This window comes from Gambusia affinis, linkage group LG21, assembly GCF_019740435.1.
Source record: "Gambusia affinis linkage group LG21, SWU_Gaff_1.0, whole genome shotgun sequence".
Taxonomy (NCBI): Eukaryota; Metazoa; Chordata; class Actinopteri; order Cyprinodontiformes; family Poeciliidae; genus Gambusia; species Gambusia affinis.
In genome coordinates, this window is record NC_057888.1 from 13671494 (window position 1) to 13697888 (window position 26395).

The window sequence follows — 26395 nt, forward strand, 5'->3', positions numbered from 1 at the left end:
AAGCTGACCCAATCAATTAGACAGGTACTCACTATCGTTGCTTTTGATGGCGTAGACGTCAATGGTGGGATCGAACTCTCCAGGTGACAGCGGCTTGGTGCTATCTAGGGTGTTGCTAGGACTGTCAGGGGGTGTCCCAATGACCCCGCCGTCGCTCTCGCCCTCCTCCTCCGCCTCAATGTCCTCGGTCTCAACCTCTTCCTGCTCGGCTCGCTCAACGTCGTGGATCCCCACGAGCAGACTGTAATCCATGAGCTTCAATTGGGCCAAGAACTGAGGACGACGGCGAGAGGGTTGAGCAATGGATGACACAACGGCAAAGTGTGGAGACATAACAAGAGCCGAGACGCCTGCGTGTCCATACCTCCACGTCTTTCCTAAGCTTCTCCAGGAACATTTTTTTGTTCTCCCCGTCGATGTAAATCTTCTGCCCGTCATTGATGAAGTCATTGTCCTTGTAGGTGGGCAGCTCCTTAGCCTGTCCATTAGTGCCAGAGATTAGCATCCAGACAGAAACAGTTCAAACTGCAAGACAGACTCGGGAATACTGGGCTAAATTCGAAAGACAAATTTATTCTTGGAATAAAAGGAGGAAGAAAAGTTGCAACGGTACCAGCGAGATAAGGTTTTTCTGGATACTAGAAAACATCTGAACAGCATGTAAATCCATAAGATGCTGTACTTGTTTTGCCCAACATATTTCAAGGTATTTCGAAAGGCCCAATCCTCAGTCAACATTGAATGCCTCAATGCTTCTGACAGAAGATCTTGCATGTTGAAATACCCCGTGTAACAACAAAGTTTCGAATCTGCGGTCGTTTGATTACAGTTTTCAGATTCAGTCAAACATCAGATATATTACAGTTTAACACAGTGCATGCATCATGCTCACAGAAGAGTACAGATCCAGCTGATGCATCATCTGCACTTTTCAAACATTTCCTTTGGAAACGGGTCAACTTTTACTTATTCAACATATACTTAAACAGTGCTTCAAATGCAACTTGCAGATCCCTACGCTCTGTCAATAAGAAAAGGCAGACTTAAAGGGCATATTTCATTGATGGTTTTTTTCACAGGTTGTGTTCAGGTTTGTGGATCCCAATAATAAATTTCGTTTAAAGGTAAAAAAAGAAAAAAAAAAAAGAAAAGAAAAAGCGAGAGTAGAGCTGAAAATGATAGTGAGGTCTCCGGCTGAAATGCAAGTTCTTATTATGAAGTGCTATGTGGCAATTTGTCAAAGAAGGCGGGACAGGGAGCACCATGAGGAGACCAGATGAGAAGGCTCTGCTGTGGAAGCCATGATGTGGACCAAACTGAAAATACTGACTAAAGGTCTGGTTTCAAAACTGTCACTTAGGACTTATATGCTTTCTGAATATAAAAGCATATAAGTTATCAGTAAAAAGGATTCCCGATTCAAATATTATTACCATAAGGATTTGTTTTGATGCTAATGACCCTGAACTGGTATAAAATATGCCCTTTAAAGCTGTGTAAAGAGGTGGCTCTGTTATGAAAACCAACCAGATCAGACGAATTGTGCAAGGTTCTTCTAAGAAGCAAGACAAGACATGGTTGGAAATACCACAACAATTTGATCCAATGAAGTCAGTGTATTTACAGGATTAATTTATACATATCAGCCGACTTGCAAAATGCAGGACTCTGACAAGGATTTATTACTCTTTTATGAAATTGTGCTGCAGTACTGCCCACAGCCTGTAGGGGGAAGCATTGTTATGGTGGGGAAGAATGGGGAGCCAACTTTTGAGTCACTGAGGAAAAATAAGAGCAGGAAATGAGGTAACAGGGCAACAGCTGCAGTTTAGCTACTACAATGTTTCTATAGCAGCAGGAGAAGAGCAGCAACACATGACTTCATAGCAACTACACTGTGCATGGACAGGACAACATTGACACACATTCATACACATACAGACAGATCCATTTCACAAACAGGGACACTGGGAGCACATATATACATCCAGACATAGACCTCCAAATTGCAATAAACATGGGATGATGAACAACTTGACGGACTGGGACACTTTATGGGTGACATGAAATGACACATGACAAAGTATCTATGAGGCTGAATCCAGAGAGAACAGAAGTTGGAGAATCCAGCACCTAGGCTGATGGATTTGCTGCAATACTGACTGCAAAAGAAATGCGTATGACTCTTAGGTGTATGCCACTGATATAGAGAAGGAAGCAGGAAAACAGAGGTGAATATCAAAAAAAGAGAGAGAGAGAAAAGGAGGACTGCTGATGAGGCTTACAAAGCTTTTCCAGAGCCTTGAAAAATGTAATCAGTTTTTCTTTTATAACTTTGGTAACAGAAATAACAAGGATCACTGATTCTAGACTGAACAGAGCTTTTTTCTTTATTTAAATGGCCATTAAAGTTGTCACGGCAGTAGGCCTTTAAGACAAACTTGTTAAAAACATCGCTGTACTGAGGTCTTAAGGCTGTGATCGCAAATAAAACAAGAATAACTACAATGTTGCTATATCAATATGCTGTTATATTTATGTACTATTACATAGATTCTGATGCATTTCTAGAGTATAATAAGCACATCAAGCTGACATTAGTTGAATAATTAGCTGGGCTATGTGCTCCGGTGGCTAGCCTGCAGGCTGCTGCTTTACAGACATTTCCCCCTAGCTTACCAACTGTGTTTCTAAAACTGAGTTGGTGGGGCTCCTTTAGTTTTCTCACCATGACTGTCTATGTTTTATGACATACATTATACCCCAGCAGCTAAATACTGCTTCACTGGAAATGAACATAAAGTTTATCACCTCCCTAAGGTGCCCAGTGCTCAGCATAAGGCAGTGGGGCCTGGCAGGATGATGAGCGGCATTTCACTTTATGCTTTATACAGGAAAAGAAAACTTTTGATGTATAAAGTGCTTTTGCCACTTTTTCCTTATATTAAAATTATTTTGTTCAGTAAAAATAAAAATGGTTTGATGGTAGAATTGGGTAACTATTTGAAAAAAAAAAAAAAACAAAACCCAAAAAAACCCTTGGACATACCTTAACAACGTTAAAAGATATTAAACAATAAACTGTCTTCTTGGACAGTTCTGTTACTCTGTTAAGAAGAAATTAGCATTCACTGTATGACATCAAAACAAATTAGTTTTGATTATTAAGCAACATAAAATAATTTTGAAAAATAAAAAAATGAACTTCAATTATTTCTGGCACTCAGGTGTTTTGGATAAATGTCGGTGGAACTGAGTGAAAACAAAAGTGTCTGGCAAAACAGAGGAAAAAAGGTTGACTGTAGATTAATGAAATACGTGCATATAATGGGCCTAAAATAACGGTGACGTGGTGCGGCGAATACGAAACATTAAAAAATAAAAAAATTACCAGTTGCAAAAATAAATAGATATGTTGTATCACAGTGACAAAAAAAATTGGTTAAATAGATCATGCCTGATATATGAGCTCTGGTTCTCTTACATCTCTTACGTGTTTCATGGCACAGTAAAAGCGTGTGGCAATCCGCAGTGTTTGCAGCCTTTGCTGAACGTTACCAGATTTTTGCCGCGGGGGCACATCCTCTGGTGGGGGTGGCTGCTAGAGAAGGGCAGGGTAGGGTGAGGGAAGGACGGAAGGGATGGAGGAGAAAGGAGAAGAGAAGAAAGAAAAGAGGAAGGAAGTTGGAAGTAAAGGCAAAGTGTTTCAAATTTAACAAGAGAATAATAGTTTTGTTTTTTCTTGTGGAGGAGGGTTGGAAAGGGCATCACGCGAACGATCTCTATGACACTTTTATGTGCTGACTCCAGAAGATCTGTTAGTCTCCAAACATGCTCCTTCAGGAAATAGGGTAAGACTTAAGAAAGATAGACATAAAGATTTCTCCTATTAGTTACACACTTTATAGGATTATTTCCCAATGTCAGAGGAATATTCTTTACAACCTGTTTTTATTGGTTTTCTAACCTTTTCCTGCCATAAAGCTTTCACATGGAAAGGAAGCAACCTGGCAGAGCAAAGTCTAAAGAGGAAGGATCTGGGCCTAGGTAGAGCAGGGAAACAACTAACTATTTGGTATCGCAAAGATCTGCAGTCAGCTAAATTTCTGAACAAGTGCGGTACTATTTCTAAGAGCTTACGGTTTCTATTTAAAGGGAGACAAATATAAGGCAGCTCACATTCATTTTCTCACAGTAGAGCCATGTGCCTTCAATGGAGACACCAACTGGTGCTGCAGTTGGGAGAAAAATAATCTTACAGAAAGACTGACATCTTAAGGAGAGTCAGCCAGCTAGCTAGAGATCTAAAAAAGCATCCTTTAGATGGAATAGTGCAATAAAATCTAAAAAATATCCTAAAGGACAGCATTTATGTGGCTCACCGCAGGCAACTGGCATGAGCCGACAAACCTGTCAAAGGCTAGTTGTAGATTATGACCTAGTTAAGTTGCCAAACAACAAATCCTCCACAAACACTATAAAAACATGTCAGGAAAGCCAGCTGCCGTTTTTGCAACAACCAAAACCAGAGACGGCAGCTACGGGAACCACAACATTCATTCCATGGGAGAGAAAAGCCCAAACGTCATACTGTGTATGGTTTTAACAGAACATGTTGACATCGTGCAAAAGAATGGAGCTGATGCTTACGCCCATCGAAATGTGTTAGGAAATAACGCCACTTCATAAAAGGATGCAGAAAATTATTCGATACCATGCAGCTACATGCATGAGGGGGAGAGGGCCATGCAGTTTGGAGAGAACCGTACCGTGCTGTGCTTGTTGTTTGTGCGTGTGGTGCGTTTCTCCACATACACACAGCGTACTGTCATAGTGAAGCACGTATCAAATGGCACAATACAAATGATTCTTGATCTTAGTGGTGAGCTGCAGTGTGTGCGACTTTGATGTTAGTCAGAGTGGATGTTAATGTAATGCTTTGATAACCACTTGAAAAGTGCAACATCTCTAAATAGATGTGGACAGTAAGTGCATATGAAGCTGTGTCACTGTCCTGACACATCCTACCTACTCTTTATGCCTAAATCATTACACTTAAGGAATTTTATTACAGCACACTCCACAATTATTGCCAAATATTAACCTTGTTTTGAAGCAGAATGAACTTTCTTTTGGGTACACATTTTCAGCATGGAAGCATTTCTGGCTTAGAAATATTTTTTTAACCCTCCCGCAGACAGGGTCAACTAAACAGCACAAGCTTTTTACCCTGTGTGTAATGATTTAGGTCTAAAATTTGTAGAAAATATGTGTGGTAAACTGAAACGAAGGGAGGGTTAAAAATGACTGAGGACCTAGAGAGATTTTGAAATGAACGGTCTCAAACGTGACTTAAACTTGTGAAAAGCTTGATATTTCACAAATTTAAGTCACTTGTGAAATATCAAGTGACTATATACAAGTATATATACTAAACCTATTAATCAGAATCAAATTTTTTTCAGAGTGATATTGTGATACTGCAATAAGAAAATAAACACGTTGAGACTTTTCACATATTATTTGTTAATAATTGTGAGGAGTGCAGTAAGTATGAACTTAGTATCGTGACTTTTGACATTTCTAAGGGTATATTAACCCAAACATTTCTGAAAAAGCAAAAACAAAACACGAGATTTCTTAAATTTTTCTTAATGAATATGATACAATCTTCTTACGTGTTTTGACACAAATGCATAGTGTTGTTCCTTCATCTCTATTGCTAGACAGTAAACCGTATTTAATAGACAGCTGTGCTGCCGAGAGAAAGAGGTCACACAGTGGGGCTCACGTGTGTGTTAATTCCTCAGCTGCTCTGGCTTTCCACTCATTTGTTTTAACCCCGGTGATGTTTTGTTTTCATTCCTCCAGCTGCAGAGAGCTAAATTTAGTTAGGAGATTCCCTGAAGTCTTCTATGCTTCAGTGCTTGGTGCCCAACAACTCAAGCTCTAGTAAAAAAAAAAAAAAAAAAAAAAAAAGTGGAAATCTCACAGCACTCAGGAGGAAATGGTGGCTACCTTACACAACCAACAGGGGGGGAAAATATCCTACTAAGGACAATCATTCCCTCAAATTAGCCCTAAGCCATAGCACCAAATCACTGATGTATGAGATGATGTAGCAAAGAGCACAGTAAAAAAACAAAAACAAAAAAAGCCATAGTGACTCTCCTATATCAGTTTTGTCAATTTTTGAGGATTATTTTGTGAAAAATACGTTCAATAGTCAAACTTTCTCAGTAGTGTCAAAATCAGAAACAAATTTCCTCGTATTTTCACACAAAGTACAGACGCAACCCAGTCAGGTACACACAATCACTAAACGTGACTATACAGAAAGACTACCCAACTGAGACAACATCTGACTGAGAAATGTTCCTTAACCAACATAAACCCAGACATACACAGTTTCACACTCTTCCATCTTTCACACAGACAGCAAGCAGGGAACCTATGTGAGCCGCAGAAGCAAGGTTAGAGGGGATGCAGGTAAATCAACGGCACACAAAAGGCATGCAGCAGCTAGAGAGGGGACGGAGGGACGAGGTGGGTTCAGACTGAAAGGAGATGGACGTTTTGCTGCGGTCATTTTCCACCCAAAGGAAGCAAAGGCAAACACCAAAGCGGTGTTCGTTCGTTTGGGCGATGACAGCGGGCTTGGAATCGTTGGAAGCTGTGTGGGTTTTCGACAACACTAGAAAAATGCAGGTTGTTTTCCATCTCATTTTGTTATTTTCCATGTGGCTTTGAACTGACATGTAGCTCCATCAGGGCAACTGCATACTTACTGGTAAATTTTTGTAATTACTCATTAAGAACTTTTTACAAAACTTTCATTGGTTTTAAACTAAGATTAACACAACATTTAAAGAACACTGATGTGGTCTATTTCCTGTTTGTCGTAGCGAGGATATGTAATATTATGGTCATAAATCTTATTTATTTCCCCTTAAAGAGAATCATGTTTGTAAGGAAAATGCATTTGTGGGTTGAGCAGCAGAATTGAGGATATGGGTTGCTCTAATGAAATCCTACAAAATCATCTCTGCAGTGTGGTGGAAGATCTTCCTCAGCATAAAAACAAGACTCATTCTCACTGAAGGCCATTTCAATGCAGAGATGTGATTCTGCAACAGGGGGATTTCCAATATCTCTTAAGCAGTGGTATTAGGTTGGGTGTGCCGAAGTGACTAAAACAACCACTGGATGACTTGCAATAAATGCTGGTTGAGGAATGGGATGGCGTCCCACAGCAGTTTGTGACCAAGCTTGTGACCAGTGTGAGAGGAAGGTGCCAGGCTGAATAAAATGTTAAATTGCCAATATGGCCCCATTCTTCAAAATTTAGTCAAATAAATAAATAAATAAATAAATAAATAAATAAATAAATAAAAAAATGGACACCAAGGCTGGGCAACATGGTTTAAAAATATTTTTTTTTTATCTTGCTTCCCTTTCCAAAACATTATAAATTATCAAATAAATATTTTCAAAAAATGGCTTATTTCAATCATCCCTTTTGTGAGCTGTACAGCAAAATATTAGTTCCAGTCTACAAGAGTTTTCATTTAATTATGACAACGTTGACATAATATTAGCAGATTAAAGACTCAGTTTTGCCAGAAGGTGTGAAACTTATGAGAAAAGGTTGTTTTAAAGTTTTAATGCAAGAAAAGAATAAATAATTGTTATTTTTTGTGTTTGAGTTCTTATAAAATTACTACTTCATTCTCCAATTATTATGATTTTGTTCTGGTATTATTATTATCATCTGATAACTTTATTATCAAATGATTATTCTTGTAATCCTATGATTGTATTTTTATAACAGCATGACTATTTTCATAAAAAAAAAAACCTCATAGCCTGAGCCTTATGGTTTCTCTTAAAACCTGAGTTCAAATTCCAAATAAATAGAAGCTGTAAAAAAAAAAAGTGCTTGTCATGCAGGCGATAGGCTTTGGGTGTGCTAGCGTCACTCAGAACTATGGAAACCCAGAGAGTGTATGGGTGAAAAAGAAATCCACACTTTCTAAAAACTAATTGTCTAAAATGAAAGATTTGATTAATTGATGAAATCGAGTCATCACCCAGCCCTAATAGACACTAAACAATAGTCAATAGCAGAATAGTTTAAGGTGTGTGGTTTTTTTGTTGTTGTTGTTTTTACATTTTTGGTGACTTTTACAGCAATCAGACAGAAAACTTGCAAATCTGGCCGCATTTAAGGGGAAATAAACTGGTTTTCCAGCTGTAAAAGATACCTTCCCAAAAAGCCTTGTTACAGCAAGAACTACAAACGAAAGTTAATTTTTTTTTTTGGCAAAGCAAATTAATTCTTTCCGAAGCAAATTATGACGGTAAAACAGGCCTGCAAAAATATTTGTCTATGTTTAACAGCTGATTCTGGCTCACGGCAGGTGACTGTACCTTTTCCTTATCACTGGCCTCTCTTGCCACTGTGGAACCCTACAGAAAGAAAATGAACCACTGTGAGAAAACAGTACTGACACACAATTAACAGGCAGGTTAGAAGGAACAATATATACTTTAATTAGACAATAGTATTTTTTTAATCTTCATTTGCTCTTTAGTATAACCTCCCCCTCTTACCTTTAGATCATATTTTTTGTAGACGGAAAGGCGGTGGGAGAAAACATTGCGAGTAACAATCATGTAGGTCTCGTCTCCGTCCACTGTGAGACGGTACATCCCCAGAAACTGAGGCAGTAGGGTGTTGCCATGGCACTCAACAATGAACTACCAAAGGAGAGAGGAGAATACAAATTTACGGTCCTTTAAGATCACAGTGGCTCTTTGCAGTGCACACAAGTACGTTGGAACAAAAACGAAGAGGAAAACACAGCAGGATCCCTTTAAGAGCGTTTTTGTGGTTATCAGCTTTGAGGTGATAAATGGATATGAGGGCCACGGGGCCCTCATGTCTAATGGCTTTCAGAGGAAAACTGTACTCAGTCCAATTTCATTGGAATAATTATTATAAAATAAAGCAGCAAAAGACAACATCAAAAATGAAAAGCGCTAAATAAATGTCAAGTGACTGCAATTCATTTAGTTCTGTCATAAAACAAGAAAAAAAGACACAATTGTAATGGAATTTACAGAGACCTCTTACATAAAAAAAACAAAACAAAAAACAACTATAGTTCTGTTTTTTGTACAGTAAAAAAGTCATTTTTCACCTGATGATATTTTTTTAAAATGTTGTGCATCTCAGCCACATCCTCGCTGCTGATGGTTTTGATGACATAGCGCTTATCGTAAGAGGTATGAAAGCGGGCCCCACTGCGACCCTGGGCCTCGCTGTTCAAGGGAGCACTGCGAGTCAGAGAGTTCTGCAAAAACAGAACAAAGGTGGCAAAGCTCACACAAAAGATATACTGTCATATAAAGATATACTATGGGAAAATAGAGGTTTATATTAGATTTATACTCCTTACACATTTTGTGGCACCATAGCCACATATTTTAGTGTATTTTATATGATAAATTGGCACAAATAGGAACTTTATGGAACTAAAAAGCAATAAACATGATTTTCTAATTTTATACAAATAAAAATCTGAAAAGTGTGGAATACATTTGTCTTGAGTCCCAAGACAATACTTTGTAGAACCATTTTTAATTACAGCTACAAGCCTTTAAGGGTGTGCCTTCGCTAGTTTTCTATACTTTTTGTCATTCCTCTTTCCAAAATGGCTCATGCTTAGGCAGACCTAGCGTCACAGGGCATCAATTTTCAAGTCTTGTCAAAGACTTAATTAGACATAGGTCTGGACTGGGCCCTTTAAATATATGAAAATTCTTTGAATCAAGCGATTCTATTGTGGCTCTGCCTGAATGTTTAAAGTTCTCCTTCTAAATTGTGACTCTTCACCTGGATGCCAGGTTTTCTGGAGCCTCCAACATGGATTCTACCACAGATGTGTTTCACCAGGGAGAAACGCATCACAGTGACGTACAGAGCTAGTTTTCTGTAAACTAGCCAAAAAGTCACATTTTGGTCTCATCTACTTTGAGCACCTGCTTCTCATAAAATCCCAATAAAATGTATTGATGTTTGTGGTGGAAAAAACTCCTCCAAGAAACTGGATACAGATACCAGATCTAAAACATATCTTGACATATTCTAACTAAACAGATTGGATTATATGACTGAACTTTCCAATCCATAATGTCCATCGTCCGCCTTCGACTAACTGTCTCCCACGCAGCAGTCTGAACACGCAAGATTCTGACCCCTGTACACATGGAGGCAAACAGCTGCTGCCCAGACTTTGGAGTCCAACGTAACATGATCCAACATCTCCTGGCACAATCCCTCATTCACTAGGAATTCCTCACCCACCAAATCCTTTTCTTCTTAAGAAACGACTAGAGTACTGCCTCTTCACAAAGATAGAAAATTATCCTTTAAAATAATTTCTTAGCGTTGTTTTAGTAGGTCACTGTAAACCACCAGCTGGGGTTTTCTCAATTAAAAAAAAAATATCATTACTTTTGCACTTTCGGGATTCTTCAAAATATATATTTGATATTGTTACAAACTGAGAACTAAAAAAAAAAAAGACAACAAAACAAAAACAATAAAAAAAACCCCTATAAACTCTATGCTTTAACTAAAAAAGGAAGCAATTTAGTAAATTCTACTCTTTATTTAGACTGGAGAGCTCCCCATTCACTCCAACCAACTGAATCCTAAAGTAAACATTAAGGGAGGACAGCTGCAGCGCACTGGAACACAATGACCTCCGAATACTGCCAAATCACTGACTGCACTGGGAAATGGGGGCTTACTGGGAAAGAGGGAAAAATCAAGGAACTGCAAGATTGGATTCTGACAAAAGTAGAGAAAAAAATGCACATCGAAAGTACATCAGTGAAGATTTACGTTAACTGGCAACCTCCAAGTGATTCAGACCCATTTATATAGGGATTAAAACGAAGAAATGTGAAGTCTGTTTATACCGAGAAATCCTGATCGTCAATACCAAACCTCTCCCTGAGGTTTCGGAACACGAGGGGGCAGTACTCCTTGAATTTGAAATGGCTCGGCATGTTCTCCCTGCAAACACAGAAACAAAACAAATCAGGAAACACAAAGAGCATCAATCTTCAGCTGGTGCAAGTCTGAAATGCGATTCTCTTTAGCCTTGTAACAATTTAAGGAATGAGAAATATATCTTACTACATTGTTGTGACATATAAAACACCTTACTTGTTAAAGAGGTGGTTGTCCACTTTAATCTTAGAATAGGCCTTGAAGTCATCTGGCATGAGCATGATGGGAACCTGAACGTGGCTTAACTCGTTTATCTGCGCAGAGAAACAAAGAAGGTCAACAGGTCAGCATATTTATACGAGGAGCAACGAAACAATATGATGGACTGGCTTCCTGGTTTGTTGTCATGGAGTGGACAGATTAAAATGTGTACACGATTGTATCTTCTTGTATTTCAGCAAGAAGAAAACTTTCTGTTATGACCAACAGGGGGAAAAAAATGTGATTTGGTATTCTAAAGAAACAAACCTTTTGCCAGAACTAGTGTAACCCTGACAGGAGAGCGTTAACCTCCAATAACCCAGGGCTTATGACACATTAAAAAGAACCAAGAATTGGAATTCTGAAAACTATATGTAGAAAAAAGCCTCCTCTTTCAATGTATAAAAGCGTTTTATGTCACCACATTTAGGGTTCAATGGTCATTTTATCGGTAGTTAGTACAAAGGTTGCCATTTTAACATATTCACATGACCAAGTTCTCATAAATCCTGATGATTCTAGAAAGATGACGATCTGAGAGTGACCTGGTATTGGTCAGGCTGTACTCATTTTCAAAAGAAATATGCTTTCTTACTTTGCCAATGACCCACTGATCAAAAAAGACAGGCATCAACCTGGCCTAAGCCCTATACAACACTAAGAAGGTATGGAAAATACATGAATGATGATGCCAAAACATACCTTCGTCAGTTATAGTGCTCTTGACAGAAGAGCAATCTTAAAGCCAAATACTCAAATCATTGGACCAGTGTATTTTCTTTCTTTTATATCTTAATCAAAGCACAAAGCCTTGAAGTTATTATTAGGACTTAGATAAGTGCAGAGAGTTCAGGTTTGGACCAATCCCCTCGTCTAAGCTCTTGGTATTATGAGAAGTCTACAAATGGTGCCAAAACTGTTGAATTTTAGAGGTGTTTTAAATAGACAGGTTAAAACATCAGCGTAACAAAAAAAAATAAAAATAAAAAAAAACTTCAGAGTCTCATTAACATTTAAGTAAAGTACAAGTTAGCCAAGTGGGTAAGAGACATGACATGCAGTACAACTGAAAAATAAATCAGATTTATTCTTTAAGCCTGTTTTGTCTGCTAGGCTAAGCTGTGTCACACTACGAATCAGGCTGATTTTTCAATAAGTGATGATGACATTACAATTAGCATTGGAAGCTGCGCAAAACTTTTTATAACTCGGAAATTTCTAAATTGTGCAATTTTGAAAATGACTTTTGAAGTTTTGGTCTAAATTAGAGCTTGACAATTAACTACAATTGCATTTCGATTTTGATTTTTGACCCCAAACATTCACGTACTTTTTTAAAAATAGCGATTGTTACTTTTGTTACATTATGCTTCAAACACACACATCTGTTCTTTACATAAATACTTCTAAATTTAACTAAATAATACTGATGAGGATTTTTTTCCATAGTTCCCCCATTCAAAAATTCAAACCTTAAAAATGACATAGATTTTATTAAAGAAGACACAGACCATCACACTGAGTTAAACTTTACATTCCATGAATGCATATTTACAATAATGAGTCAACAGAACGGAACGCAAAGGGACTTGACATCCTGGCACACTAATAAAACCAAAGGGCTTCAAACACTTACGGCCCCTTTCAGGTATTTCCACTTCTAGTTGGCTCTGTTCCACATTGCTGCATTACGTAGACCTGACATTTGTTATGACAGCAGGCCCAGCTTGATAAACATATGATGTGTGTGTGCTTGTCTCTGTGCATGTTTCTTTGTGGTGGCCTCCAGGCAAGAATGCTGGCAGGTTGCTGTATTTGCTCTCTATTAATAACCTCACATTTCAGCAAGCAGTTTTTAAAACACTGATGGTCTGAAAATGCTCCGACATTCAGGGTTTTAACATTTATTCACAGAACCCGACACAGTTCATCATTAAAACATAAGACAAAAGTCTTATGCTTTTAATGTGAAACTCATTTTAGCAAATTTACATTGTAGATTTATTTAGTTTTAACAAATCATCCATTCTTTCATTCACATCCAGATTTTAATTCTTTAAGAGTCGCCACTGTGTCTGGTTGTCATTTATGACCACGTTAGTTTGTCTCTTCTGCTCTTTTTCAAAGACAGTTAAAAGCAAAAGCACATTTTTTGATTTGGCTCAATGATCACATCACTCTAGACTGAATGTAATCATGACTGTTGAAAAAACCCAACAACTCCTCCTTCCTGGCCTAGCGTTAAAATACACAGTGCCATATTGACACAAAAGCTTCAGCATGACTGTTCACATCTGCCAGTAAAGTCCATCCTGAGTAACCAGATCTGAGTCACTTGCTCTACATGCTTGTGACACACTGAATTTATTGGCTGGGTGAGCACTGGGTGAGCACAACTACTACAAGTTGTTAAACCAGCTGCAAAAAAAAAAAAAAAAAAAGAACATCACACTAAAAATAAAACTAATTCACATTGACTAAATTTCCTTTGATCAGCTCTGATTTGTGATTTGCAAGTTAAACACTGTTTTTTCTAAACAAGAAGACATTAGATCTCCCACCATTTTCAGACTACAAAGGACATCAGCTGACAGAAAACAATTACCTCCGGAAGTTGTCATGTAGCAATCACAACTATTAATGTTAATTCACTAATCATTCGAACATTTTGAGCACGCTTGAAATTTTCACCAGTCATACCAACTTCTCTGCAAAACTGACCAATCACCTTAAGGATTTCTGTGTTTTCTTCTTTTCTGACCAATCATTTAATTCAGCTGAATTTTGACCAATCGTCCAAGTCCCCTTCTAAATTAACTTCCTGTTTATGACGACTGTTAAAAGCAGAACCTGCAAGATCAAACAATGTGTAATAGTAAATGGAGACAATTGCCTTTTTTTTTGTTTTTTTGCACAAACCATTTTGGGTTGTTTTTTTTTCCAGAATTTGCTTATGGAGTGTACACAGTTCATGTTGACTTGAATGACCAATTCTTTTGCATTTTGAAAACTTCTCAAGATACAATTTTACTTGTATTAAAGGTGCCATTTCGATAAGAACTATGCTAAAATCCTGTTTTTTTGGAAGGTTACCTGCAGCAATAATAACTTCTTTGTAAGACAATGTTATGGCAAAAATAAAGCTTAAAAAATAGCAACATCCTCAAGGAACTGTTTGTTATGCAACAAAATTATTAAAAATTAAATCATTTTGTGACCAATCACTGCACTCGGCTGTGATTTTAAATAAATAAAATAAAATAAAACTAAATTTGACTAAGGTCAACAACATATAGTACCTCCTTCACTTACAAAGCATCCAACCATAAGATAAAAGAAACCACGGAGAATAGCAAAAGAGAGTGGCTAGAAAGAAGAAAGTAAAACTGAACAATAGACAGCATGGAACAAAAGATATGGAAATGAAGACACTTGAGTGTCAGAGTCAGCAGATGCCATATCCAAGTATGTTTCAGCACCCTCGTGTGACAGGCACTTACGTCACGCTGGGGGTTATAAAACAGATGCACCCTTGGTACTCAGTAGGGAGATGTCACCTAATCAACAAGGCTCAGTTTTACACACGAGCAAAGACAATGCCCAACAACCTATACAGCCTGAAGTACACAAATCTTGACATAAACAGGAGAAGATATAAAACTACAATGAAAATATTTATTTGATAAAAGAAATGGCACGATTCTCAACACTTAAAAAAAGCCTCACATCTGCTGCACTGACTATTTTTGTACCATTACCAATTTTAGTAACAAATGTCCCCATTTCTTCCTTTGAATTTTTCTACTTCAAAAACATAAAAGGGTAGCTTCAGCGAGAGTCTTTATTGAAATGATAATTGAGGTTACAATGCTTCTGCGTCACAGTAAGACTTTGTTTTGGATAATAAGCCATTTTTCAAAACGTAGCTGCCAAACACTGTTTAATGTTCCTCTCTAAAAGAGGTGGTTCCATCTATAAATAACAGCAACAGTAAATAATGTCTTCTAGTGGTTCTTATTTTGAGGAGTAGCTTTTATGTTATGCTTTAGCACATGCCTGTGTGGCTTTGCTCATTCCTTCTGCAGTTATCAAACTTGCAGACAAATTTCACACGACCACTTCCTTTTTGTCTCCATGGCAATGAAAACTGGTTTTCCGGCCCTGGGTGAAGCAACTGTGCTATGTTGCTCCATTGGACAGGAAGTTGGTGAGAAAGAGCATGCTCAGTCAGCACATGGCATAACCTTGTTTTTCTGAATGTTGACTTGACTAACTTTCAGCAGATGGCACCTTGGAGAAAACTGTGAAGACAGAGATAATGCCTCTTGACACAGCAAACAAAAAAACAGGGCTGTAGGGAAACATTTGAAAAAGAAGAGGAAATCTATGGGTAGATAAGCTTTATTCTGATCATCTGACTCAACATCTCTAAGTAGAATTGTCCACTGGTAAAATGTACACACCCAGTTCTTCCTAAACTAAATCTACAATACATAAAGAAGGCAAGAAGTAGTAACACAATTTTGTCATATTTTCAAATAAAAAGAATGTGCAAATGAAATATACTACAAGCCAATATTAGATGCCATTTCTCATCTAATATGAAAAATAGCAGAAGTTGTTGTATCCATATTCAAGAGATTTTTCTGCAGATACGCTCTGCAGTGTGACAGTGTTAAAACTGGTTTTGACACATACAGTTCCTAAGTGTTGTAGATATTTTTCAAAGAGCTTGCATGTGAAAACAAGCACTGTTCTGGGGAGAATTTGCGAAGATGGTCTCTCTCAAGAAGATATTGGAAGAAAATCAGTGCATGAGACCTTTTTTTTTTTTTTTTTACAAAACTGTTCTACAAAATGGCCACAAAAGCCAAGCCACATCCTACACTACATGAAGTAATCAATATGGCAGCACCAGAGTGACACAAGCACATGTGATCTGAATGGAGCGCTGCAGACTTTGTCCACTTCACACCTACTTGCTAACTCTGTTACATCATTGAAGTACTTGTAAACACTCCAAATGCTGGTTTAACACGCATAAGGTCCGGTTTGAGAGGGTTATGTAATATGTGAACACAACAGCCATTCTTTCCAAAGATTTTACTTTAAATAAGCCAAAGTGTCAGAAAAAAAAAGTTATTTTTTTTGCCATACTGTTTCCTGTGACTGGGCATAATGCTTAAAATTAGATAATTTACCTCCTTTCACTTTTGCGTAAATAATATAGTGACATCAATAATCTGATATTGCCCTGCTTTTTCAACTATCAGGTTCTCACAGTGCTTTCTAAAAAATTGCTAGGGGTTCCTGACTCACACTGAATAAAAAAACAAGAAGCTAAATGTGTTAAATTGTGAGAAAATAGAGCATCCACAACTCTACAACCCACAAGGGGGCCATTTATCCACCGGATGAGACGGCAGTCAGAGTGTCTTAATATGCCTTATATTTATTTAGTGAGTAGCTGTCTCATCTGTCTCAGATGAATTTTTCTTTAGTTGACAAGCAACAATAGCTTGAATGTTTTTACAACATGCTTATTTTATCCCTGAACCATTTTGTATTTGCCATTTCATATGGACCATGCACTTGAGAGGCCAGTCATGGAGCTTTCAGCAATTGTTAATATTTAAACAGAAAATGCGTTCCGGCATTTGTAATACTTTGCTCTTGTGGAACAGGAGCTTCAGCAACATATTTAATTTCTTCATAAACATCAGAGTAAAGATCTTAAAGAGGATTTATCAAGTTTGTATCACTACTCAGCTTCATAGCTACCACTCTGTAGGGCTTTAGGCAGAAAGGATTTTCCTGTCTTTCTGCCACATTGATAAAATTCCTCCAAACAATAGCTTTGCTTTTCCCTTTTTGACTAAGCACCATCTTAAAAGCTGTCTATACTTGCTACATTATGGGAGATTTAAACTTCAAGCACTGGCTCATCTTTTCAGTTTTAGCCATAAATATCCAGGTGAGCAGCAGCAAGGAAAGAGATGGACAGAGTTGGGTACCTGTGTCGTTGATGTCCAAAATTGTTTGACAACATTAGGAATAAAACATCTAAGTTTTTATCCATTTTGACCCAAATGCTTTGGTATTATTTAGTGTCAGTTACACTGAAATATTGATAACTTTATCATCCCTATGGCCATCTTTTGTTTGTTCAGCACTGACATTGATATTTTGTAGAAGCACTGTGGTGACTATAATACACAGATGTAAAACAGTCGCTCCACTATCTTGAAATTGTATAATGCCTAGTTCACAAAGCCAGATTTTTATGTGGAATTTTGTCCTGATTTCCCACTTCCGAAAATCTTCAGAATGCCTCAATTATCGGGATAATGAGGCGTTATCATTATACACAACACTAGCTACATATGTGTTGTGTATTTAGAGGGATCTGGTCCACTTGGACGGACATCAGGACCACTCCAATGTAAAATCAGGGTTATTCAATATGGTTTATTATCTTGGTCTGTGTTCCCCGAGGAGAAATGATAATGCAGCCAATTGAATCTGATGTTTAGCTAAACAGAAAGCAGGGTGACAGACACATGGAGCTCAATCCAAGATATACAGAAGACAAAACAGCTGTCTTGGTGCACCAGAAAGTCCGGTGGACATTGGAGACGCCTTTGTTTTGTTCTTTCCTCCGTTAGATATAGTTCAGAAACTATTGCCATTGCTTCTTCCAATCTGTCATTTTTGCTTATTCTGAACTCACGTTTTGTCTCGAGAGTTTTTGCGAGATTTTCTGTCTGACATCTGAATGTTGGTGAATGAAAATCAGTTTGTGTGTGGTGTGTGGTTTCTGTTGGCTCGACACGTTACAGTGCGACCAAACCTGTTAAACATAAGATTTTTTTTACTATCTCATGTGGTCTTTCAAGTTTTGAAAATTGGTCGATATGTTTAATGTCTTGCTGTGTGAACCACAGAAAGTTGGCATTAAGTTAACTTTATCAAAGCAAAAAATTTATTCATGCTTTTACAACTACAAAGATTTCCTCCTAGCATAGATACAGTCAGATGCTGAAGTGAAGAAGGAAGGCAATCTTAGACAGATGAAAAACAGATATATGTGGGAAAAATCTTGTTTCCCCTCATTTTCTGCTGGATTCAAAGCCCTGTTCAGATATATGGCATTGTATGTGCTAAAGCCCTGGAATAAATGGAAAGGTACTCAATTCTTATTTTCAGATCAGGCCTCTATCAAAAAAAAAGGTTGATCCAAGAAAAGCTTGACCTAAGAGAAAATGAAAGTACTACCTATGGTAACAAAAGACCAATGTTTTGAGTAAGCAGACACAATTTAACACATGCCTCCAACAACTCATGCAGATATACGGATCAGTGGAGCACAGTACACAATGGTAAAATATTGTTCTCTTATTTAAAACAAAAAGGAAGTTTAGTCAGCAGGAACAAAAGCCCTTTTAAATTAATGTTTTGCTGTGGGACTGGAACAACATCAGAAGATGCCTTTTCAGTCTTTCCCTCAAGGTATCAGGAAGTGAGGTATCTCCTTTTTTGTTTTCTTTACCCGGAATCAGTAGACATATTAATGGTGAGTCACTCCAGAAGATATTTATAGTAACCTCCAAGCAATACACAGAACGAGACTCAGCTACCTCGATTAAAAGAGACACAGGAAAGACAATATAACACCCCTCCCCTCTGTATCTTAAATGTATCAAGACAAGATAAGGTAATATAAAATCTGCTGATCTGCAAGGAAATCATTCAGCTGAAGAACATTTTAAAAAGTTTTATTATATGCCAGTATATAGAAAAGCTTGTGTCTAAATATGGTAAATTTGCTTTTTATGTTGGTGGATTCATCCAAAGATTATAGAAAAACTATTGCGAATTATGTATGAGATATTTGTATTTTGCAACATGTCAAAATGTGAAAACGACTTCAATTATCTTACATTCTTCTGCCAACACAACAACTGCATCAGTTTTTTTAAAGACCGATTTTACTGGCCTAAAAGCAGTCTGCAGGTTTTCTCGTACTTAAATGTGTTAGGAAAGTGACCAATCACGCCAAACTCTGGCTTCAGGAGTTGATATGTTGACTGGTTGAATTTGTGGGAGGGGGTTGCATTTGTGGAACCTGTACATCAGTGCATGTTTTTGCATGTTGCTGCAATCTGGTTGCATTCTCAAGCCTCACCCTGAAATTGTTTCATTGCACTGTCCTGTTATTTACAGACTGAGGTTACTTTTGAAATCACTTTAGTGTAGTAAGTAACCCTATAATAATGTCTTCATTAGCCTTCACACCCTATCTCGGTGGCTCAGTCTGCTGATTTGATTCAGAATTCGAGTTTTGAAGAAAGAAAGTTGTACTTTCTAAAGCGAAACATCAGCAGATGTAGCCTAAAGGCATGAGAAGAAAAGGCACTGGCCGATTCCCTAAGATGCAATCCAAGAAAACAGTTTGAACATGCACACCCTCCTAAAGTGTGCCTCTTCAGCACAGTTCTTAAAAACACAACACAGTGAAAATTATGAACTTTAAATGAGTTTTCATTGGGACAACGTTGAGTTCCTGGGCATGTGTGAATAAACAGTTTTGTAAACTGGTGTATTTCTTAAGTTTGCAAATCATACAAACTACACATTTAACGAGTTCTGATAAAGAAAACATAACTATCAGTTTTTATGTATTTGCAGGTTTGTCATACTTGGTGTCATAAGAATAATAAGCAGATCTCTCTAGAACATGAACTAATACTGAGCAGCAAAGCTGTGTGGAGTAAAACCTGCTTTGAACCTTACTTTGCCCTCAGGCTTAACACCACAACCAGGTGGACAGTAATCCAACCAGACTACAGCTTAGATAAAGAACTACACCTTCGAATCTTCAGAGCTCTTGGCTTTACATACATGAGGCTATTTTGAGGATGTGTAATCCAAACCCAAGTGTAACCCTAACACTGCACCAATAAGCACCTGCTACTAAGTGAGCATTTGTGGGGCTAAAACAATAAAAAATAAGCCAAATCAAACTTTTGCCAATTTCTACTAACGAGAAATTCTTAAAAGACTATGCTCCTGTTAAGATTGCTCTTAAATATATACAATAATGTTATTTTATAATAATATCTTCCATGTTTTGTCTTCTGTGTCAGCAGCATTAATAAATAAGACTCTCGTCATGCTATCTTCTAAAATCCATGGCCAGGCTGATGAAAAATTCAACAGTGTTCTTTGAAATATGTCTTGTTTGATTTTTCAAGCCTGTGAACTTGATTTCATTTAACTTTTCACATATTTTAAAAATAATTTTATCTGTCAGCTATAATATCGTATGCAACATTTTTTTTTCTTAGCTTAAAACATTTTCCATTTGGTTTTTTTTCTGCAGAGAATGTGAATTGTATTTTCAACAAAAAAAAAAACAATCCCAAAAAGCAACTTCTATCTTTTTCCTCCATGGATGAATTGGTTCAGTTTGGCACCTTTCTGAAGACACAACTCACGTAAACAGATAGCTACAATAAGCAGTCTCTATTTACATTCCCAAACTGCACAGCTCTCACTGATAAACGAAAAATCCGAAAAAAATGAAACAAAAAACTGAAAATGAACAATTTGATTAGAAAACACCAAGACCTTAAAAAACACCCACAGCTTGTATTAAAGAAGCAGTAGATATTTTGCATTTTTGTTGAGGTGTACGGTGCATCGTAAAATATGCAAATTAGGCAGGTTGAAATATAAAATGTGTGGTTCAGTTGTGTTAAATCAGAATCTACTTGTGATTGTATACAGGAATCTGGCATCAAAATTCATTGCTAGGGCTCCTGCTTATAAAATTTACCTCCTCTTTTGGACACTTTTTGAAGAAAAAAAACTACTGTATCACTAGTGAATATTTTGTTGGAATGATTCATTACTTTGCGATTGCAATTGCTAAAAAATGTGGGTCAACCTCCATATATACTGCATTGCTTTAGCTTTGGTGTTAGAGGAATTTATTTCCCAGGGATTACTCCCGGTGTTCAAAATGGTTTGCTATAAAAGCACCATGCATAAACCATACAAGATATAGTTTACAAAGTTTGATGTGAATACGTTTGAACACCAAATTATTATCACGACGACGCCTGTCACAATAACAAATTTTGCCGTATGATAAATTGTCCCAGGAGTTATTGCATTAAATGACAATATTGTTATTTTGAGAGCATTTTTCAGTAATATACTAGTAATGGCAAAATAATACAAGAACACATTCTCAAAGATCAATACATTTTAGATTCTTATGAACATAAAATACTGGAACTGAAAGACATTTTAAATATCTAAAGTAAGTGAACAAAAAACAACAAAACTTTTCCTTCACAAAAAAAGGGGCTACTTAAGACCAATGCACCAGACTAAAGACCTTTGTCATCCAGTGTTTGGTAGAAAGAGAGAGAGAGAAAAAGACAAAAACAATAAATCATGCAAGTGAAAATTATAGAGTTTGCTTTAATTTATCACTCAATCGGTTGGAGACTGAACAAAAGCAAAACAGCATACTTATTTTATGCTGTTTTGCTGCATTTAATTCAGTTGTTAGCACTTTTGGGTTACATATTGTGAAAGCACTAGTCGCCACAAGAAGGGATTTAGTTCATTTTCTAAACCTTCTGCAATCAGACAGGCTTGATAGCCTACCCTAACCTGCTGCATTTGACTCCATGTGGTTAATAATGGTGATGTAGTTCACTGCACTGGGCTAATCTAAAGGAAACCACAAGCACTTAGTACACTCAGTAAAAAAAAAAAAGAAAGTCATTTGTTGTTTACGCTCTAAAATGAACTTTCTATTGCTCATTTCAGTGTTCATGAAAACTTCAGAATTTTGCATGGGAGGGCCTCAGGCAGGACATTTTTGAAACAATGTATTCATGTGCTGCAGATTAGTACCTATTTACCGTAGTAGGCATTACAGTGACCTCTGACATTTGCGTGTTTTATACTGCACTTATAAATTTTATACATTCAGCAAATTACAGCTACGGTTGTTGTTCTGGGTAAGCCTGATAGTAATGATTCTAATTCAGTAACTTCCCCATTTGAACTGTTACCTGATATTGATATTCATTGCTATTAAAAGTGGTTTGAAGCCACACATATCTTTACTGTAAGTTTTGCTACAATGATCTGTTTAGAAATTTGAAAAAAAAAGGAAAAGAAAACATGATTTATTTTTTTTTTTTTGTTCAAAATTCAAAACATTTTCCATCACTCAGCTCACTAATATACATTTTATTACAGCTGGTCCCAAATTATGATCCCTCTTGAAGAAAACTTGCTGGATAGCAGTTTTAAGGAGCTATTGAATATAGACATTAATATTCAAGGATTGATACCTGTCATTATATCAATCCTTTTAAACTTAATTTAAAACCCACTTAAACACAGCGGGTTAACACGCATTAAGAAGTATCTTTCTTAATTCAAACAGTTTTGCTTTCCTTTCCCTCATCTCTGTGCCACACTCTGCTCACCTTCAAATGTGATGCAAAAATTGCGCAGTGATGTCAAGTCGAGCAGCCAACAGAAATACAGAGACCTGTCGAGGAAAGCTGTACCCTGGAAACAGATTTAAATCCTAAAGGATTCAGCTCCCCTTTGTCACCTGAAGTATCTGCTCCAAGACAAACACAACTACTTCAGACTTTGGTCACAACGTTGTCGGACACGTGTGAAATCAGCGCACTACGTTGCATGTGTTTTTCATTGTAAATGCAATGACGTTTTTTGTCGTACAATAATAATTTATGTTGGTACTGTCCAATGTGTTTTTTCAAACACTGCTTATTTGCAACGTAAATCAGGAGGAATGGAATACCCCCATTTTGTGCCCAATGGAAGCAATATGAGAGAGTTTTCCAGCACAACACTGGTGGCTAATGGCTTTCTTTATTGCTATGTTTCTCCATCTACATCTCTCTTTCTGAAAGAGAATATTTAACATTTAAAATTTCTTGTCCTGTTTTTCACGTTACATAACAAAATCACTGTTTTCGCAGAATGGGTTTTGTTAGCAAAGTGGACGTGTGCTTCAGCATGGGGAAGGAGTTTTCAGAAGTGGGTCACCCGGGGAACCATTTCCACCTCTGATTATCAGAACCGCCTCTGATTATCAAAAACGATCTCAGTAAACTTTGATTTAGGTACATCATTTCAATATGTTAAAAAATAAAAAGTGTAGAAGAACCTCTGAGATTACATGCCTTATTTGGTCTATCTATTGTTGTAGGGCGTATTAACACAATGGTGCCAGATATGCGTATGTATGCTTTCTGACTGTAAAGTTCTGTTTCATTCAATATTTGGCAAAAGCAGAAAGGAAATCACTGATAAGATGCCTTGTATGGTCAAATGTTCTTTCTTGATACAGAACTATATAGGCTTGTCATGTATATGCATAACAGGAAGTCAAAGAGGAGCTAACAACCCAAGCAGGCAAGCACACTCACTTCAAACCATACATCAGCACGAAACTAAAGTTTCATTACTGTTACATGTCAATAGATTTGCCATACAGTGACACTGACAGGACATCTAACCACTGGAGTTATGTCATCACGTGTAACAACACAAAGCCTCGTGGTTTTGACAGCAAATGTGGCTTAAAGTGCAACATCAAAGAGTCGACGGGGGGAAAATAAGTGTGGATCATCATCAAAGCATTAGACGACCTGACTTACCGAGTGATTGACTCCCCACATGAGTACGCTTAGCAGAGGGTCGCTGGCACGGAAGAGCTTCACTTTCTGAGCGACGAAGTGTTTCTTCTTCGTCTTCGTTTTGCTCGCAATAGATGCGGCGATGCTGGCCGCCGAAGCCATGTTTCAAGCAAACTGGGTGGTTGCTGCAGTCCGTCCGATGGATGATGTGTAGAAAGCGTCTCCGCTGGAAGCTGGCACTGTGGCCTCACGATGTAGTAGTGTTAACGCTATTCATTTAGCCACCTAACAAACCTAATAGTCCGAGTGTTCTTTTAATGCCAGGAACAGTCTGGGTTCTGTCTTAAGAAAGGATGAGACGAAGCTAACAATACTGCTCTCCTGCACCTAAAGCAGTCCTCCGCCTCCCTCAGCCCACATCAACACTCTTCCTTCCTCGACTCGTCTGGAGCCCTTACTGAGTTGGCGTTAGCATAGCTAGCTACACGAGACAGCAAACACTAAGTGTTATATAGTAAAATAATAAATATAAACACTGACAACTGGACAAAGGGTAAATTCCCGTGGGAAATGGCGAACAAGCTAGGTTTTATCTGCAAAAGGGAAGATTAATATGACAAATGAATGACGCTAAACGACTAACCAGGCAAACAGATATAGTCCTTCCGACCTTCGTTGGCCATAAGACGGTACAAAGCAGAAGCAGGCTCCGCCGCTCACTGCTGCTTCGCTACCGTTAGCTCTCAAGCTAACCAGCGCTACTACTAGCCAGCTTTCAAGGTCCTCCTACGCGTTTGTAATCAGTCAGTAGAGATGACAGGGGCGTATCCTGTCATACCCATGCGCTGTTCGAAATAAAACACCGACCAGCAGATAATACGACGTTAATGTCCACCGGAGGTCAGCTCCAACTCCGCAGCACTGATGTTCATGTGTGCTGCTGTCAAATGACAGCTCGACGGATGGGAGGTGACAGTCCGAGCCGTGCAATGTCTGCTGCTGCGCTGATTCGCCGCACCTCCCTCTCTCCTCAGTCAAGCTTCCCCTGTTCTTCACTAGCACATACCAGTTTTTTATGTATAGTCCTAAATTAAAATTAATGTTTAACTACACAGCTGACATTCAACATTTAGTGCTTTCTTTTCTATACATTTTCAAGCTTTTGTTTAAATAGTGATGCATCAGCAGAATCCCACCGGACATTCCCAGTCCTGGGTTTGCTTAGGATGAGATAAATCACAGGCTCTCTTTTCAGGAAGCTGCGCGATAATGTCCCTCACTACCAGCGAGGTAATGTCTGTAGAGGTCATTTCGTTTTCTGGTGCATACTACGCTGTTTCCACTGGCACATTGCTGTGTCAGTACCTCTGTAAAAGCTGGAGGCCTCAATGTGCTGATGCTGTTTAGACCTAATTTCTTTTATGAGTCACTCTTCATAGCAGCACATTTAAAACCTGCCTCCCCTGTTGCCTACGCAGGTCAATCTCCCCCCCCCGCCCCCCCCTTTTTTTTTTTTTTTTTTTTTTACAAATCACACAAACAAATGATTTCTCAACGTTTGCCTCTACATGCATGCATACTTTTGTCAATAATCACAATAATGGGTTCCTGTACAATCTGAAAACAAAATTAAGTTACATTATTTTTATTTACAGATTTTATGCCATTATATAAAAGTTTCATCCATCCGTCTGTCCGTCCATCCATCCATCCATCCAGTGGCTTCAGCAGAAATCTGTGGTTGCACATGCAACCACCAACATTAAATTCATAGTCAACTTTCTTGCATTAAAAATTATGTAAAATAGTCTGAGAACTCTGGGAATTGAGGTCAGGAATCTTTATATGAAAATACATTTTCATATAAAGATTCCTGAAAGGAGGAGACAAAGCTAACAATATTGCTCTTCCTACTGGAAAAAAAGAGCACTTCAGTTTGAAGTGAAGAGTTTTGCTAAATATTTTTAATTCTTATTTTATAAGCGATAATCTCAAGGAGCAATAGCTGCTATGGTTGTCCTGAAAATGAATTTCATTTGTACTGTATTGTTTGCATTTTGTCACAGATGTGTTAACATTAAGCTCATAGCTGTTTCTGTCTAACACTAAAAGATAACTTTTGGTGTTTTCTTTTGGCAAAAGAACACAAAAGAGTTTATTATTTACATTAATAAACTCTAACTTTCACATTAATAAACTCAAACTTGCACAATGTTTACATTTAATTCTGACAATATTTAAATCATAAATGGTTTTAGAGGAAAATGATGTTCAACATACTACATGAAACTTTTTAGACCCAACTTATGAATATAGCTGGTTTAAGACAAGTTTTACATAAACTTCTGTCTTTCCTTAGCAGGTTACCAAAGTTGAAAAAATGACTAGAAATCATGCTTGAATTTTATTT

The 26395-nt window shown here is 37.6% G+C and overlaps 1 protein-coding gene across 3 annotated transcripts in view; it reads right to left on the bottom strand.

Moving 5' to 3' along the window:
* The window catches only part of pip4k2aa (phosphatidylinositol-5-phosphate 4-kinase, type II, alpha a), a 29395-nt gene extending 4390 nt beyond the window's left edge, over positions 1–25005 (bottom strand). Inside the window, exons 1-9 of one of the 3 annotated variants that reach the window (XM_044103971.1) lie at positions 24007–25005; positions 11240–11337; positions 10990–11086; positions 9204–9356; positions 8614–8760; positions 8431–8469; positions 3494–3601; positions 365–478; positions 33–273 (exon numbers count right to left, since the gene is read on the bottom strand). In XM_044103971.1, coding sequence (XP_043959906.1) covers positions 33–273; positions 365–478; positions 3494–3601; positions 8431–8469; positions 8614–8760; positions 9204–9356; positions 10990–11086; positions 11240–11337; positions 24007–24147 — 1138 coding nt within the window. In that variant the 5' untranslated portion in view covers positions 24148–25005. Of the gene's footprint in view, positions 1–32; positions 274–364; positions 479–3484; positions 3602–8430; positions 8470–8613; positions 8761–9203; positions 9357–10989; positions 11087–11239; positions 11338–24006 lie in introns of all 3 variants that reach the window. The other 2 variants (XM_044103970.1, XM_044103972.1) reach the window with 2 other exon arrangements.
* Between the last annotated feature and the right edge of the window lie 1390 nt (positions 25006–26395).